The sequence below is a fragment of the Pristis pectinata genome, chromosome 3 (assembly GCF_009764475.1).
Source record: "Pristis pectinata isolate sPriPec2 chromosome 3, sPriPec2.1.pri, whole genome shotgun sequence".
Classification (NCBI taxonomy): Eukaryota; Metazoa; Chordata; class Chondrichthyes; order Rhinopristiformes; family Pristidae; genus Pristis; species Pristis pectinata.
Window position 1 is genome coordinate 112,121,472 of NC_067407.1, and position 18,436 is coordinate 112,139,907.

Consider the following 18,436-nt stretch of genomic DNA (forward strand, 5'->3'; position numbering starts at 1 on the left):
AACTAGATTCTAAATAGAAGCTGAGAAAGAGAATAGGCCAGGATTATGTATGGATTGCAGCCTCCTCATACACCTCCTGGTAATCAGCCCATAAAACCTTCCAATTATTACTTCCTGGGGTAGTTGGATTGGATCTCATTGGCTGAAAGTTTGAATGATACCGTTCATGATGTTGGGCAATGACTTATATATCAAAAAAAAAATCAGCGGAACCAAAGATTAGGAAAATAGATTAAAGGTTACATAACCTGAGGTTCCTATCTACGGGCATGATTCCCAAAGATGATCTTAGGTTGTGATCCTACTCACTTCTACAACATACTGATTTCTCAAACCTTGCCTTTTATTTGTAGCTCACTTTTTTGACAGACATTTACAAGCATGGGCCATTAATGGATGCAGCAGGCATTTAATGTTGTTTGCTAATTTAGCCTATATATTTAGATTATTGAATTTTTATGCTGCTGGAAGAGCTCATAATAGCATAGTGAGGGAAGTAGCATTTGGGACCCAAGAGCAACAGGCTCTCTTAACTGAAGTACTGTGAAATTAATGACAGATCAGTACAAGTTAGCATTGATGAATTCAATGCCAAATTAGCGAAAGTTGGAGAAATAGTAGGGAGAAGAATGACTGGATTAATATGTATAGAGAGAAATATTTTTTTTAAAAATGTCAGTCTTCATCAATTAAAACCTGAAGAAATAAGACCCCACAATTGTAATAATTCATCTCAAGTGAAACTTAGGCTAAATGGTAGCTTTTAACATAATTACATTGAGTACCTCGAAAAGGCTTTGCTTGTAATGACAACTCAGGTTCAAACTATCACACAAGTACAGCAAAACAGTTCAATGGAGAACCAGATCATTTCACATTATAAGCATTTCTTGGGGATTTAACAATGCAAAAAGAGATTCTTGCCTGAATTGAGAATCTTGGATTTCAAAATATTGTAAAATTCTGATAACCTAGCATGCATTGGACTTTGGTAGTTTAAAGGGAGTGCAGGAAACATCATCTGGTGAGCTAAATGCCAAACCAACAAGAATTCCAAATAAATGGATAGTGTGTTACCAAGAGTTTTACTTCACTTTTACTGTACATACATAGCTAACTCTTCACATTGTGCAAGTCACCAAATTGTTATAACCAATTCTCATGAAGTGCAAATTGAAAAGAAGGCTTATACTCTGGGAAAAAAAATTGGAAAGAAAATTTAACTGCTGGGACTGTAGGATATATGAGGAATTTGATTATCCCTTCTGTCTGATAGAGGAATTACACAACTGAGTAGCTGAGGATTTAGGCAACAGCTTCTTAAAGCCGTTATTAAAAAAAAAGACTTGAGCACAAGACATGTCACATTTTCTTAATCTTCTCTGATGGAAAACATCACAGCATAGCAAATGTGTCATGGTTCAAATTCTATTAAGACTAATTTTCATTGCATTCAGGTTTTATCCCGGATGATTAAGATTTGTAGGAAGGTGACTAGAATTACATTCAGTTTATAGGGATGGAATCCAATAATTTGGAATGCACTCAGCCCAGTTTGATAGTCCATTTGAGAGAGATGAGAGTAAAGCGATGACGGGTCACATAGATATGAAAAGACAAGTAACTCTCTGGGAGATGTCTGAAAATTTGTCCTGAAACAAAATGCTGCCAAGTGAAATAAGAAGCTTCTACAACTTGACAAGTTCATGCAAGAACAAGGGATATCTAAACAGAAGACATTACTCAAAAGTGATTATGAATTAAGGAGGAAAGTTTCTTGCTACTTATATTACTGACTTCAGGTGATGAGATTTAGCATAGTCACAAACCCATATTACTGGATTATAAAATGGTTATTCTTAACACAGAAAGATGTCATCCTCTGGAATAAATAGGCAATACATGAAGTAAGTTTTAAAACAGTAAAATAATTCCAATCTGGCTAATTATTGCCCAGTTTATTCTCTATCAAAATTATGTTAGACATCTTCCCTGACCTGCTGAAGCACAGAAGGGGTTTCACCAGAAACACTCAGCTCCATGCATATCACAGCCTTCACCCAAAGAGTGAGCAGACAGCTGAATTCCAGAGGCAAGATTGTTTATATAATTCCAGTATTCGATCAAATTTAGTATCAGGGTGCCCTGGTAAAACTGAAGCCAATGGGCATCAAGGGGAAAGCACACCAAGAGTTTCCATTTTGCCAGGACAAGTCAGCTCCAGATCTTGTCACAACCATAGTCCAAATGTGGACCAAAGAAATTAGGTGGGAACAAGACAACATTTGACTGAGTGGGGCATCAACACACTCTGGCAAAAACGATGGGCATCAAAAGGAAAACATTCCAGTGGTTGCAGTCACAAGAGAGACTGCAGATGCTGAAAATCTGGAGCGACACACAAAATGCTGGAGGAACTCAGCGGGTCAGGCAGCATCTATGGAGGGAAGTAGACAGCCAACGTTTCAGATTGAGACCCTTCATCACGACTGGAAAGAAAGAGGGGAGATAGCCAGGGTAAAAGGTTGGGGAGGGGAAGGGGTGGAGCAAGAGCTGGCAGGTGATAAGTGGATCCAGGTGAGAGGAGGATGAGAGGCAGGTGAGGGATGAGAAGAGTGGGAATGATGAAAGAAGCTGGTAGGTGAAAGCGACAAAGGACTGAAGAAGACGGAATCTAATAGAAGACAGTGGACCATGGAATGAAGGGAAGGAGGTGAGGAGGGGATCTGGAGGGAGAAATGTATGGGTGATGGGCAGATGGAGAGGGTGAGGGAGAGTGTTAGTGGGCATGAACATTGATCTCTCTAATTTCCAGTAACCAGTCCCCTCTGTCCATCCCTTCTTTTTCCCTTATCCCATTGACCCCTTCTGTTTCCCCTCCAATGCACCATGGCCACCACATCTTCCACCTGCAAAATGTACTATGCTTACTCACCTGGACAATTCCATCATACCTCCCAACCTTGTAAGTTTTACCACAAAGGAGGAAAAGGGTAACAAGAACATAGGATTCCCTTCCAAGTCACACACCATCCTGACTTGGAAGATTATTGATATTACTTCACCATCACTGCATCTAAACCTTTAACTCCTGTCCTATAGCACTACATGAGTAGCTTTACCAGGAGGATTGTTGAGGTTCAAATAAAGGGCTCACTACTTTCAAGAGCAATTAGAAATGAGCAATAAGTCCTGGACTTGCCAATGACACTTGTATCCCAGAAAATGAATGAATGAATAGATGAATGGATGAATAAGTAATAAAATGGAGAGCTGGCTCAGTTCTTGCAAATAACAAGCATTATTTTTAAAATCTTAATCACATTTGCTCAAAGTCTACATTTAAATAAACAAAGATTTCCCAGTTCTTCGAACCTGAACAGATATCCAAGGGTCCTTAAACTATGAATCAAATAAAGAGGTCCACTAAACCATCCACTGATGCTATAGAAGGATGAATTCCCACAGCAAGAGAGAACTAAAAGTAGACATTACTTTGATAGAGATTCTTGTGTGTAATTACCCTAGCAATATATAAATACTACAGGCACTTTCATATTAGTTTGATATAGTGGATGTACAGGTTCAATAAATAACAAATAAACCCAAGTTTGTTCTTCTATAAAGTAGGCTCAGAAACTTTAGAATGTGTTCAAACTGTAAAGGGATATTGGCACAATTTTTAAGCATTAATTTAAGACAAACAGAACAGTAATGGTAAAACTTGCATATTATGTTAAACAATGAAAACACTTTAAAATAATTTAATTCACTGTATTGGGCCACTTCAAGAACATGAAAAGCACTATACAAGTTAAATACTTCTTTCTTAGATAGATGAATATTTTAGGTGACAAAGCATTGAGGTAAAATATGTTTGGGGTGATGCAACTGCAAAATGAAACCTGTAAAAAGAGGTTATGTGATGTACTTATAAGTGGACCATTTGTTCACGTTGCTTGGGCTATTGATTAATAGAAGCAAGGGCAGACTGATTTTCACACAAAGACATTTGCACACTGTCCAATGAGAAGAAGTGAGAAGTGAAGAATCCAGCAATGATAAAGCATCTACACAACCCAAACCAAAGAAATGATAAAATAATTTCACAGAAACATAAAAGTCATACAATTAGTGAAAATAAAGAATTCATTATTATTGATAATGTGATTGTACAACCCATATCCATATCATTGATGAAGAGATCCTTGTGGGACTTGATAAGTAAATAGCTTAGAGTTATTACCATTAATAACCACGCAATAATTGATGAGTATACAAGATTCTTCAACAAAGCAGCATTCAATCTCAGAGAACTCAACTTAATGTCAAGAGCTCATTGAAAAATCAACTGATGACTGTCTTACAGTTTCTTTCAATTCACCATCTTCCCATGCTCCCCAGTCTTCATCCTCCCAGCTGTGTTCTTTATCTATACAAGAAAACAAAGAAAAATTAATTGTCTCCATGTCACACGTGCAATTTCAACAAGAAAAATACGTTTAATACTATATGTTTCAAATATTACTTTACCATGTTTTAACAATTAAGGTATATTTATACTTTAATAAAGGCAACAATGCAATAAAGCTTCACATTGTAGTGGTCGAGCGCTTTTAAGCCTGAATCAACAGTCAAAGCCTCTGCACCCAAATTAATCTTATCAAATTGTGCTTTGTTAAGTCCAAATAAATTTGTAATGTGTATATGAATTGGTTAAAATCTGTGAGTGAGACTATTTTTTTTAAATAAAATGCTCTCTGCCATAGAATCACATGAGCAAGTTGTCCTTCAAGGATAGGGATTTTGGAATATGGGGAAATCAGGTATATGGGGATCAACTGTCAAAATAACATCGAGGTTGAAGACCAACATGATATTGTCAAGCAGCAGAGCAGTTCCGAGGGATGACATCCTGGTATTTTGTGTGGTCTTTTGTTGACACTATGGAAAAACCTAGGCCCTTGTTTCCAATATTTAAATCCTGGAATGGGATTCAGAAGCAAAATGTTTGCCTCTCTAGACCCTGGGCCAATGGACGTTCAACAATAATCTGTACACTGGTGGTATGAGCATTGCTCACAGATCCACAAATAATCGTGCCTAGAAATTGAACACCTCTTGTTTCGTGTTTAACAGTAAGTGGAGGGTAGGTTAAAAATAAATTTTTGTTTAAGGCTGTTGCAAAGTTCAGTGATGCACAAGCCCCAAGGTACTGAAAAGCAAGAAAAATTCAGAGGCAAATATAAACTGCTGGAGGAACTCAGTGGGTTAGAAAGTATTTCTGGAGACAGAGGGATAGTCAACGTTTCAGGTCAAGACCCTATATCAGTCAACCATCCCTCTGCCTCCACAGATACTGCCCGACCCACTGAGTTCCTCCAGCAATTTGTTTTTTTTTGCTCCAGATTCCAGCATCTGCAGTCTCTTGTCTCCAGATGCTGGAAATCAAAAATAAAAAAAAACAAATGCTGATCATGCTCAGCAAGTCAGGCAGCATCTCTGAAGAGAGAAACAGATTAATATACCTAGTCAGAAGATGAGGTGCTGTTCCTTGAGTTAATATTGGGTTACACAGAAACAGTGTAAGAGGTCAAAGACAGGTAAGCATGGGAGTGGAATGGAGCACAGGGTTCCCCCTTGTACACTGAACAGAAATGTTCTGCAAAGTGGTCACCTTATCTGCATTTGGTTTCACTGTGAGCACTGAATGCAGTATCTGCACAAACTGGATATAGTACAAATGAATTGCTGCTTCATCTGGAAGGAGCATTTGATTCCCTGGATAGTGGGGAGGCATGCAAAGAGAGAGCAGCTGTTGCATCTCCTGTGGTTGTATGGGAATGTCAGATCCAGTTATTTTTGAATCCGTAGGTTCTGAAAGAATGAGTTGAAAACAACTTGTTGCTTCACAAGGTTTTATTGGAAAAGTTTAAAACAAAGATACAGTCACAAAGCACATGGCTCTAGCTTTACTACTAGGAGATGAGCCGAGACAAAAGGAACTAAAGATGAGCTAGGGCCCGGGGGTGGGGGGTAGAGAGAGAAAGAGAGTGATTAACAAAAAATGACACCCGAGCCCAAGTTAAGAGGTACGCCTTAGCTAACAATAGTCCAGTCAGGGAACCTATTAGATACCTGTGGCAAAATCAACCAATGAGAAAACACATATTCACCTGATGGACAAACCAATAAGCTAGGCAGCAGCCATTCCTTGTGCAGCCACTTCAGGTGTATTAAACACTATACATGTTTAAAAAAAAACTACTTAAGACAGTCAAATCCAACAGGAAGTTGCCATGAGAAGAGGAGTTGGATGTCTTGGAGGGAATGGTGCTATAGGAATGCTGCTATAGGAATGCTATGAGAGGAGCAAAGGAGGAAAGGTGTGTCTGGAAGAGGTATCATTTTGAAAAAAAAAAATCGCAGAAATTACAGAGGATCACCATTAAATGTGGATGTCAATGGGGGTGAGGGGGGGGTGGGGTAAATGAGAGCAGAAATGGAACAGGCAGAGATGCGACGAAGATACCTCAAAAGGACTTGTATGGGAGGCATCCCAGAAAAACAGGGAAAGTAGAATGGATTCCTTACAGGAACCAGGCTGGGGAGGACATGTAGTCAAGATAGCTGTGTGGTGGATGTCACTTACTAACCTATCCCCTGAAATGGGGATAAAGAAGCTGAGAAAGGTTAGGGAAAAGTAAGAGATGGATCTTGTGAAAACAAATTCAAAAGTGGAAATTAGCAGCAAAGAAGAAACTTGAGCTCTAAGCACTAGTACAATCATCAATGACCAGAGTAAAAAGTGTGGGAGAGTGCCCAAATAAGACCGAAACAAAGTTGCTCCATGTATCCCCAAAAGAGGCAGGCATTTGTTGAACATATTCAGGTTCCCAAAACTACACCTTTGATTGGGAAGTGAATGAACTTGTTCAATGTGAGAATGTATTCAGCCAGCTGCAGGAGGGAAGTTATGGAGGGAACTCATTGGGCCTCTGTCCAAGGAAGAAGGGAAACTTGGGCCATCCTGTGTGGAATGGAGGTGGAGAGTGATGAGATATCAATGGTGAAAATGAGCAAGGAAATGGAACTAGAAAACTGTCAAATTGAGAGAGGGCATCAGAGATAACACAGGTGCAAGTGAGAAGACAATAAATAAGAGGAGATTGGATAAAGATGAAATAAGTTCAATATGAAAAGAACAGGCAGAAATGATGGGTTTTCCAGGACAGTCCTGCTTGTGGATCTTGGGGAGAAGTTAGGCTATGCATGGTTGGGAATCCAAGAAGCTGTGGGGAGAAGATATCCAGTGAAAGAGATCTATGACTCTGTGGGAGACAATGGTCTGATGCTCAGATGAGGTTATGGGAGATAAGAAATATCAGAAACCTAATCTTCAGCCTGTGAGGTAGAGGTCAGTTTACCAAACGACAACACCACCACCACCATCCTGGCTTGACGTCAACTTTGGAGTAGTTCCTTAGAGAGCAAAACTTAGCAGTAGGTTCTTTCTTAACCTGGCCATTAGGTTAAAAGCAGAAATCATTGCTTGTTTGAGAGAATTGTAGCAATGGACAGACCTCTGCATGAATTAAAGCACTGCAACTGGAGTTGACAAAAAGTCAATTGGATTACAACCTTAGTAAAAACGTAACCCCCTCAAGAGAGTCTGTGCTGTTTGATCTTAGAATACAATATAATAAGAATTAGAATAATGGAAATCTGACAGTACAGATCACAGGCCATAGAATATGGAACTAAAACTATCAAAAAGAAGCTCATGACAGACCTAGTGTAAAAATGATACGGACAAGTGAAAAATCTTTTCCTGAAGGCATTTCCTTCTTATTCCTCTACCAGGTCAGCAAATAATATTTGGTTCTGCAATTCCAAATAAATTACAACAGGGAATCAAATTAACAATTCAAAGATCAAGTTCAAGGTGATTCCAATCATCTAACCCATAATTACAGCCCCAATATGTAAGGAAGCACAAAAATACCCACAAGATTTCCCACTTCCAGCATCAGAAATGGGAATGAGACTATCATGAAGGCAGTATCAAATTTAAACGAAGTACACTGAAAATGAATAACTCAATCAAAGTGATAAAGCAAGTGGCTGTCTGATTAAAAACATTATAACCATCTCTACTGAAGGGTAATTAGCAACTGTGCTCCAATGAGCACTGGAAAGAAATTTTTAATGCTTCAAAAACATATCCAGTAGACAGAATGTGTATGAAATTCAGTGATATGAGACCCTAGAGGCAGAGAAAATGAGATTGGATAAGTGTGGAAGAATTTGACAAAGTTAATTAACAAAAGTTTCCACTATTCAGTAATAGCACAGTTCATTTGGAGTTTGGAAATACCTCTGATAAGCATGCATACATCTTTTTCTCAGGAAATTCATCACAGTCAGAACATGCTTTCACTCCAGTTGCCTGGGTTACAAAGTGCCAAATGAGGCCAATATGCAAACAGCAGACTGTAACAGATGTGCAGGATATGCCTGATGGGGTGGGTGGATAGAAAGATTGGGAATCAGTGCACTCTTGCCACTTTTCTTAATCAGGCCATCTTCGATGCTCCTTCTCTATTTTGAGCAATCGCAGGCCACCATTCCCATGTTAACAGACATGATGCACATTTTCAATAAGATATCTTTATTAGTCACATGTACATCGAAACACACAGTGAAATACTTCTTTGCGTAGAGTTTTCTGGGGGTCAACCTGCAAGTGTCGCCGTGCTTCCAGCACTAACATAGCATGACCACAACTTCCTAACCCATACATCTTTGGAATGGAGGAGGAAACCGGCGCAGACACAGGGAAAATGTACATACTCCTTACAGACAGTGGCTGGAATTGAATCCAGGTCGCTGGCACTGTAATAGCATTATGCTAACCGCTGTACGATTGTGCCTTAATCATTATAGCAAAATTAAACATGATTACACACTTAAAAATAAAGTTAAAATTAGTTAAACAAAAGCTAATTATAAGATACTTATAAAATTAAACACAACTAAAGCATTTGAGTCAAAAATAATATTGATTTATGAATTGACTCATGAACGGCGAGTGCCCTGAAACATGTCCAGCTCCTTGGGAGCTGCCCCACTACCGAAACAAACCCTTTGGAGGTGAGGTGCAGTACTGCAGCAAGAAAGATCGATAAAAATTGTTGACACAGCTTTGCTTGATACCAGCCTGCACTGAGATTCCATCATGAAGTAGACAGAGTGTGAAAAGAAATTTATGAAGGCAGCCAAATTTGAAGAGCATACTCCACTGTTCCTCCCAATTGAAGGTCAATAGCCTTTAATTTGACCTCTCAAAAGCAGTATATAATGGTTAATGATGCCCCTCTGTTTCTCTTGAAGCTAACAAATGGTGCAGATCATGTCCATTATTCCTCGAGATGGACAGATTGTGCACTGCAATTCATGGAGCAAATCTTCAGCCACTGAGAAGTGGTGGTGGAGGGGTACTCTTGCAATGACTTTCACTATATCACTCTACTCATTGCAAATTAATTTGACTCCTTTTGCAGATGGTTGAAATTACTGCCTCTGAGGTCCCCTGGCATATACTCCTCTTCCAAAATATGGGATATGAGGCAGTGAATGTGTTAAAAATTCCTCACTGCCAGGTTTCAGTACTTGAGCAGGTTTACTCAAGACCACCTTGTTTTTCTGTTGGCATATGGTCTTTTTTGATTTCTTGTTGGTCTGGGGTCCTGACAACACAGGAGTATATAGTCTGCTGTGGGCTAGAGTAAAGGACACTTCTATCAAGGACAGAGTCACAGCATGGTCAAGCTCTAATCTAAGAATACATTGTAGCAGAAGTTAATAAGCTGCAGGATCTCCTGGTCATTTTCTTCTAACCCGTTCTGATGTTTTTTGATAGAAAGGTTGAAAGGCCAGGCTGATGGAGCTAACAGAGCAGATTCAGCAGTGATTTATCCATCAAGCATTGGCACCTGTCATAGCCTGGATGATGAGTACATCCTTGTAATCTCTCATTCAGATAATGACAATCCTACAGACATTGATGCCTGATTGCAATGAGGTCCTGAGCACATCTTCCCAATGAAACAGTTGTTCCTCATGAAAATACCATGTTCCAAGTATTTTGTCAGGAGGAGACTCCACTGGAGTAACTTTCCCTATTCACTTCTTGCTGATCAGGCTTTTGAAGATAGTGTGGCGACTCACCGTCTAGTCGGGCAAACCGGCTCGGCAGTCGGGTCACGCGGCGTCGGAGCGACGAGGCCCAAGATGGCGGCAGGCCTCGTCTTTCCAAGCAACTGGGAGAACCCGCGCACGGGAAAGTCCTGATGACGTAGGACTTACGTCATTACCGGTTGTTTTTGGGCGGGAACATTCTCCCTTAAAGGGGCCCGCGCAAGGCGGGAAAATAAACCAGTTCTGTTTGGCAATCCTCCGAGTAGAGTCTTGTTTTATTCCGCGGTAGCAACCGCTACAATAGGAACCTTTCCAAACCTGGCACTGAAGTCACCCAGAAGGATCAGTTTGTCTCTTTCTGTGATGCCAGCTTGGGTATTTTCAAGACTGGAACAGAAGACCTCTTTGGCCTCATTCAGAGAGGTGTTCTTCTTCCAGTTAACCCTTCCAGATGAAGGTATATCCACAGCCTTGTTATTTAAGTTGGCCATTGTGTCACATTCTGCACAGTAATACCTGGGCTACAACAGTGGAACAACATTCAAGCCTGATGATCCTAATGCTCCAGGTCCCAAATTTCACATTTAGAAGGGGAAGTTAACATCGACTGGCCAACGCATAGCAACCATCACACAACATTGACAGGAAAAAGTCCTGGTCCAGTGACAAGAGAGTCCAAGATGACTCGAGACCAAGTTATCCTGTACACACAAAATGAAATGGATAGATTCCAAAATGCCTGCCAACATCACACACTCCTATCACATGTCCTCTGTCTCCTCCAGAATCATCCCCCACTTGACCCCACTCAGTCTCAATCATCTCAGCTACTGCCCAAACCTCCCATCCTTCAATGCATCCCAAACCCTTTAACTTTCTTCCAGATTCAACTCTAATCCCACCCCCCAATCCCTCTCTTGCACACTACCATTCGGCCCTCCCTGCTCCAAGCACCCTTCTCCCCGTCTTTCCTCCAAGCTTCCACTCTCTCCCCTCTGTACATTTTATCGCCGCTCCTCTCAAATCCTGCCTATGCCCTTCCTCACTCACCCTCCAAGCTCTGAGAAAAACCCTTTGGGAAAGGTCTGCTGTCCTCAGCAAGTCAATACCTCAGGTACATTCCAAGTCAGGGCGAGGCAAGTTACTTCCCCAGGGCAAGGACAAATCCATTGATATCAACCAACAAGTAATGCTTTGAGAGTCAAACTACCTGCAGCACACTGTGAAATCGTACATTGCCAGCCTCCAGTAGTATAGAGTGGGCAGCCACAGAATTAAGGTTTTCCAAGATTCAGGAGGGTTCCCTATCAGGCCACAGGCCTTGATCAGCACAGCCCCTGAAGAAGGGCCTATGATTCTTCTATGATTCACACCACTAGTGCCAATGAACATAATCTAATCACCTTCCTTTGATACTCAATGATATCAGTTTCACTGAATGCCCTACCATTAATATCAGCTGGAACACAGCACATGAGGAGGAGGAAGAACAGGTACTCTCACAATATTTAAAAAGTATCTGGATGAGCACGTGAATCACCAAAGCATAGAGGGCTATGGACCAAGTGCTGGTAAATGAGATTTGAATACACAGGTATTCAAATCTCATTTGCCATGGTGGGCTAAAGAGCTTACAGTAGTTCTGTGCTGTGTGACGATGACTCCTTGGGATTCGCCATTGACAAGAAACTAAATTGGATAAGTGATGTAGGTAGCTGCCATTATGGATCAGGAGCTGAATATTCTGCATTTAGCAGCTCAAGCCCTGACTCACCGAAGACTTTCAAATTTAGTAAGTATAGTGGCGTCCAATTGCTGCAAATCAGACATTCATGGAATATATTTTTTTATTCCAAATAGTTAGGGCAGGCATGGTAGTGTAGCGGTTAGCGTAACGCTATTACAGCGCCAGCGACCCAGGTTCAATTCCTGCCGCTGTCTGTAAGGAGTTTGTACGTTCTCCCTGTGTCTGCGTGGGTTTCCTCCGGGTGCTCCAGTTTCCTCCCACATTCCAAAGCCATACGAGGTTAGGAAGTTGTAGCATTCTATGTTGGTGCCAGAAGCGTGGCGACACTTGCAGGCTGCCCCCAGAACACTCTACGCAAATAGATGCATTTCACTGTGTGTTTCCATGTACATGTGACTAATAAAGACATCTTATCTATATATCTCAAGTCATGAAAGTGTGACAGAATGCTCTCCATTTGCCTGAATAACTACTCCAGCAACAACACTAAAAGGAACTTCACACCAAAGTACTTCATTGATTGTACACCCAATCAACTCATTCTATAAGCAGCTATCATGCCCTTCGGACTGTACTAACTCCCAAAATTACTTTGAAAACATCTCCCAAATCCGTACACCTAGCAGGACATGCATACCAGGTGCACAGGAATACCACCACTTCCAAGCAGACAGATATTGCCATTCTTTCATCATTGTTGAGTGGGGGAAAAAAACTCTCAAACTCCATAAATAAAAGCGCAATGGGAGAACCTTCTTAAGTGAACTTCAGTAACATGAGAAGGCAGCTCACCTTCTAAAGAGGAATTATGGATGGGCCAAGCAATGTTGATTTTGGCATGGATGTCAACATCCTGGAAATAAGTTTTATAAGGTAAGATATCTTTATTAGTCACATATACATTGAAACACACAGTGAAATACACCTTCTGTGTAGAATGTTCTGGAGGCAGCCCACAAATGTTGCCACACTTCCGGCACCAACATAGCATGCCCACAACTTCCTAACCTGTACGTCTTTTTGGAATATGGGAGGAAACCAGAGCACCCAGAGGAAAGCCACGCAGACACGGGGAGAACATACAAACTTCTTACAGACAGTGGCCGGATTTGAACCCAGGTACCTAGCACTGTAAAGCGTTACGCTAACCGCTACACTACCGTGCCTAAATGTGTGCAAATGGATAAAAAATAATAATAAAAATAAAACAGTTTTTTGGGACATGAAATGCCCGCTTAGAAACAGGAGCAAAATAAAAAAATTTGAAAAGCAATGAAAACAAGGCAGAGAGAATGTTCAGCAAAGTGCTGATATAGGGACTATTGCTTCCACTTATCTTACAATATTTGAAAATTTAAGATACTGCCAGTTAAATACATGAGAGAAAGGAATCTAAAGATTATTCATTGGTTTGACTGAAATAACGAGTACAAGTAGCCTCGTGAAGCTGAACTGCAGTCTGAATTGTTTCTGTGATGCAAATTGTTCATGATTCTATGAAAAAAATATTAAAAACACAAGTGAAGGAACAGGTTGTTCACTTTCAAAATACCAAAGCTCTAGTGGATCACTAGCCCAATCTGATTATATTCGCCCAAAGGAGTAGAAGGAAGTTATTTTTAAGGGAACTTATGGTGGGAGATGCTATTGGTTCCAAAAGAAAACACCAATAATCTAAACTACCAGTAACTCAAGCAACATCTTTTTTGACATTAGATTTTGTAAACCCCGAGTAACATTTGCATTTATAAATTGAAGGCATTGAAAACTCAGAAACCAAGAGCTCCTGAATATATTAAATCCTTATAATCACAGAATAAACTTGAAATAGAAAACATCACAAGGAATTTAAAGTAACTTTAGTGGGAAAAAAGTTCTGGAGAAATGAAGACGACCAAAATTGACAAAACTGGAGTTCTAAAAGAGGATGGGCTACAAGGATGGGGATTTATTTGCAGTGATTCTTAAAAAAAATTCTTGAGAACCTAGAATGATCCTAAAGGAATGGAAGATAGCAAATGTGTAATACTTTTCAGAAAAGGGGAAAGAAACTTGAGAAGCACAGACCAATTAGCCTGACAGTTGTTGACAAGACTGGAATCCATTACTAAGAATGAGGTTCTTATCACAACACTATTAGACTAAATTACTAAAAGTAAGCAATGTTTGGGAAATCTGATTTTTGTTTAAAAGATGCAACTTAACAAGTAATTGTAATATTTGATGAGGAACCACACAGTATGGTTGTTATATAACAAGGTTTTATGGAATTAGGGTATTATGTTAGGATTGACAGAGGAATTCTTAAACAACAAAACTGTAGGAACAACTGGGTTACTTGCAGGGTGTCCCTCAACTTATTACAATCTATATTAATGACTTCACCAAAAGATTCTTAAATGGTGAAAGATGACACACTTTGTTTAAGTACGAAGGGGAATATTGGTTTATGTACTAAATGCCAAATAATTTCCATCAAAACAATTGCTCATTTAGGAATATCAACAACCAGCACTATCTGTGCATATTAATGTCAAACATAGTAAACAAATACATATATTAGTAAATTTCTATTCAGTTGTTTGGACAGCCACAACTCTCCACCTGTAGCTGTTTACCTGTCTCCTGACTCACCTTGCATTGCTGGCCCAGGGAATTTGGAGCAACATTGAGCTCCACAGGCCAGCTGTATCGCCTGACCCTCTTGTTGGCATATTGCCTCCACTAACAGCAATCCAAACAGCATCAACAACTCAGCCCCTCTGACCTGCTGAATACATCCGTATCTTGTGAGCTACAACCAGAATCATCACCACTTGCACCCATCCCGCCCACCCTCAGCTACTCTGATCTCTAGCCTTTTCTCGGGCTTCCCCTGTGGGCTCAATGTCAGATAAGGCATGGCTACCCTGGAGAATGGCCAAAGCCCATCAGGGTAAGCTAAGTAAACAATACAAACAATAGCATTCGGGGTACAAGCTCACAGTCAAGGAAAACCCCCAGGATCAGCAGACGTAAAACCGTAGAACTAATAAAGAAATTCAAGCCCAACTACTGATGGTCTGCAACCACATCATCAAATTGTAGAAGTAGTCCTGATCAGTACACGGCCTAAGGGTTTTAATTTCACCATAACCTGCATGATTACATCACCAGATGCTTCTTTCAGGATGTCCGAGGGATGGAGCTCCCCCTCCTCCCCACCTCCAGCCTCTCCGATGGGAACTGGCAACAGTTAATACAAAACAAAAATCACACAACCTTTGCACATAGCAAACCGCTATAACCAGCGGTGTGGAGATGGTCAATAGCCTGTTTCAGTAAGTGTTTGGAAGCCTTTTACACCCCCAGCTCCGTGAAAGGTCTCCTCTGACAGGTGATACCTGCGACAGTGCGGCGCTCACTCGGTACTGGAGCGCCAGCCAAGGGGGCGAGCTCAAGTCGTGGCTGGGACGCGAACCCACAACCCGCCGACCCGTTGCTCGACTGACAGCCCGGCTCTCCCTCGCAGGCTAGTACACCGTACGCCGAGGCCCCGGGCCCCGATCGCCGCACCAGAGGCCGCCACCTACCGCCGCCCTTCGCTTCCTCCTTCTGTTGCGGAAAGAGGAACTCGTGGATGGACCGGAGATCCTGGAAGGAGCAGAAATGCAGGAGGCTGCAGGACATGATGGTGGTGGCGGCAGCGGTGCCACGGTCGGCTTCAGCCCACCTCCTCCTCCCCCCCCCGCTCCTGTGTTGTGGCCGCGGCAGCAACGCTCACAGCAAACGGCCAACACGCATGCGCTGCCGACACAACAGCCCGCTATTCACATCTGCGCAAGCGCGGGCGGCTCAAAGGCGTAGCGCCCTCTTTGAAAAGTGACCCCTGCTTCCCCAAAAAGAAACTGTGCTTTAAAGGGTCATTGCCTCCCTAGTGAAAACAACAGTTCTTAGGTTCTTCTGCCACTGGAGAAGGAGGGGCGGGTCAGGCGAGAAAGCCTTTTAAATATTGTAAATACGGGATTGGGGTAGCATCCCAGGGAGCCACAGGAGTGGCATTGGTGCTGTGTTTTTTATATAAAAAGGTAACACTAATGATTGATCCGTACACGAATGTAAAGGTTTGCACTGTTTTATTGTTGTGTATTGTTTTTTTTAATGATGGATAAGGTTTATTTTGGAATTTAAAAAAATTCCCTAATCCACAATGATCCAACAACCAGTTGTTCGGAAATCCTGGTGGCGCAGCAGTTAGCATAACACTATTACAGCGCTAGCCACCCAGGTTCAATTCCCGCTGCTGTCTGTAAGGAGTTTGTACGTTCTCCCCGCATCTGCATGGGTTTCCTCTGGGTTCTGCCGTTTCCTCCCACATTCCAAAGACGTACGGGTTAGGAAGTTGTGGGCATGCTATGTTGGCGCCAGAAGCATGGTGACACTTGTGGGCTGCCCCCAGAACACTCTACGCAAAGATGCATTTGACGGTGTGTTTCGATGTACATGTGATTAATAAAGATATTTATGATTTTTTTTAAATCTTGATAGTCCGGCATCCAATCCCTGATTCACATTTGGACGGATGGGTAAACCAGATGCCGGACTATTTCAAATGCACCGCATTTTAAGTAATTGAATGCAAGTCATTTTCTGACATCCTGAGAATGAGAGAAAGCATATAAGAATGAGTTTGTTTTTTGCTCAGCAAAACTGAATAACCATAAACTGAAGATTAACAGGGTCCACACCTTAAAAGTTAACTTGATTAGAATGAGCGCTTTTAATACTTTTGTTTTAGATTTTCAGAACTTGCAAATTTTTGCTGTGTGTTAAAGAATCTGGATTTTGTGGAAGATTGTGGGATTCTCTATGCAGAAAGCAGCATCTGCTTTTAGAGTAAAACATGGAACATACAACACATATCAGTGCAGCTCAGGAACAGGCACCACGGCTCACCATATCTGGGCCGACCATGATGCCAATCTAAACTAACCCCATCTGTCTGCACATGCTCCATATCACTTCGTTCCTGCCTGTTCATGTGTTGATCTAAATGTCTCCTAAACGTTGCTATTTTATCTGCTACCACCACTTCTCCTGGCAGTGCATTCGAGGGACTGACCACTGTTTGTGTAAAAAACTTCCCCACCCCCCTCACCTTAACCTATGCCCTCTAGAATTTGACATTTACACTCTGGGAAAAGGACTCTGACTATCTACTTTATCTGGTCCTCCCATAATTTTATATACTTCTTTTAGGTCACCCCTACCCCACTTCCTCCTCCCCCTCCCCCCAAGCCTTGACCCTCTAGAGAAAATAATCCAAGTTTGTCCAACCTCTTCTTATAGCTAATCAATTCAGGCAACATCCTGGTGAACTTCTTCTGCACTCTGTCCAAAGACTCACTTTCTATAGTGAGGTGACCAGAATTGCACACAATACTTCAGATGTAGCCAATCAAAGCTTTATAAACTGTAACATAACTTGCCAGCTTTTATAGTCAATGCCCCGACCAATGAAGGCAACCACACCATATGCCTTCATTACCACCTTAACCACTTGTATTGCCACTTTCAGAGAACTATAGGCTTGCATCCTAAGATCCGTCTGTGCTTCTAAAGGTCCTGGCATTTACTATATTCTTTCCTCTTGCATTTGACATCCCAAAATGCATCATATCACACTTGTCCAGGTTAAGCTCCATCTGCCATTTCTCTGCCCAAATTTCCAACTGATCTATATCCAATTTACCAACTCACTCTGGATTCCAAGTGACTTAATCTTCTGGACCAGCCTACCCTGAGTGACCTTGTCAAATGCTTTACTAAATTTCAACATCCACTGCCCTACCCTCATCGATCATCTTCATCGCTTCCTCAAAAACCTCAAACAAATTTGTCAGACAAATTTCCACGCACAAGGCCGTGTTGACTATCCTTAATAAGTCCATGCTTTTCCAAATGCAAGTAAATCCTGTCCCTAAGAATCTTCTCCAATAATTTCCCTCCACTGATGTAAGGCTCACTGGCCTATAATTTCCTGATTTGTCCCTGTTCCCCTTCTTAAACAAAGGAACAACATCAGCTAGTCTTCTGGCACCTTGCATTTGACTAAAGAAGATACAAAGATCTCTGTCAAGCCCCCAACAATCTCCTCCCTTGCTTCCCTCAGTATCCTGAAATAGATCCCATTATGCCCTGGGGATTTATCCACCTTAATGTTTTTTAGGACACTTTTATCAAGACCATAAATGTACATAAAATTCCTTTAAAACTTGTATAGCATATTTCCATGTCTTTCAGAAAAATATTGGAGATCTTTTTGTTTAATTTTTTTCGACAATAATATATGCAAATATAGCAATATAATAGGCAATTATAACAATCATTTCCTGCGAGTACAATTTAACATACAGCAATGAGACAAATTACTTCTTTATTTTCAAAGTATTGGCTGTGGGCAGAAAGCCGCCCAAAATACATTAAAAGGTCTTAATCTTCAAACAGAGT

General features: G+C 41.2%; 1 protein-coding gene across 1 annotated transcript in view; it reads right to left on the reverse strand.

Annotated features, from left to right (window-relative positions):
* Positions 1 to 15,817, reverse strand: part of rab3gap2 (RAB3 GTPase activating protein subunit 2 (non-catalytic)) — an 80,951-nt gene extending 65,134 nt beyond the window's left edge. Inside the window, exons 1-2 of the mRNA XM_052010958.1 lie at positions 15,520 to 15,817; positions 4,368 to 4,432 (exon numbers count right to left, since the gene is read on the reverse strand). Coding sequence (XP_051866918.1) covers positions 4,368 to 4,432; positions 15,520 to 15,616 — 162 coding nt within the window. The 5' untranslated portion in view covers positions 15,617 to 15,817. The remainder of the gene's footprint in view (positions 1 to 4,367; positions 4,433 to 15,519) is intronic.
* Between the last annotated feature and the right edge of the window lie 2,619 nt (positions 15,818 to 18,436).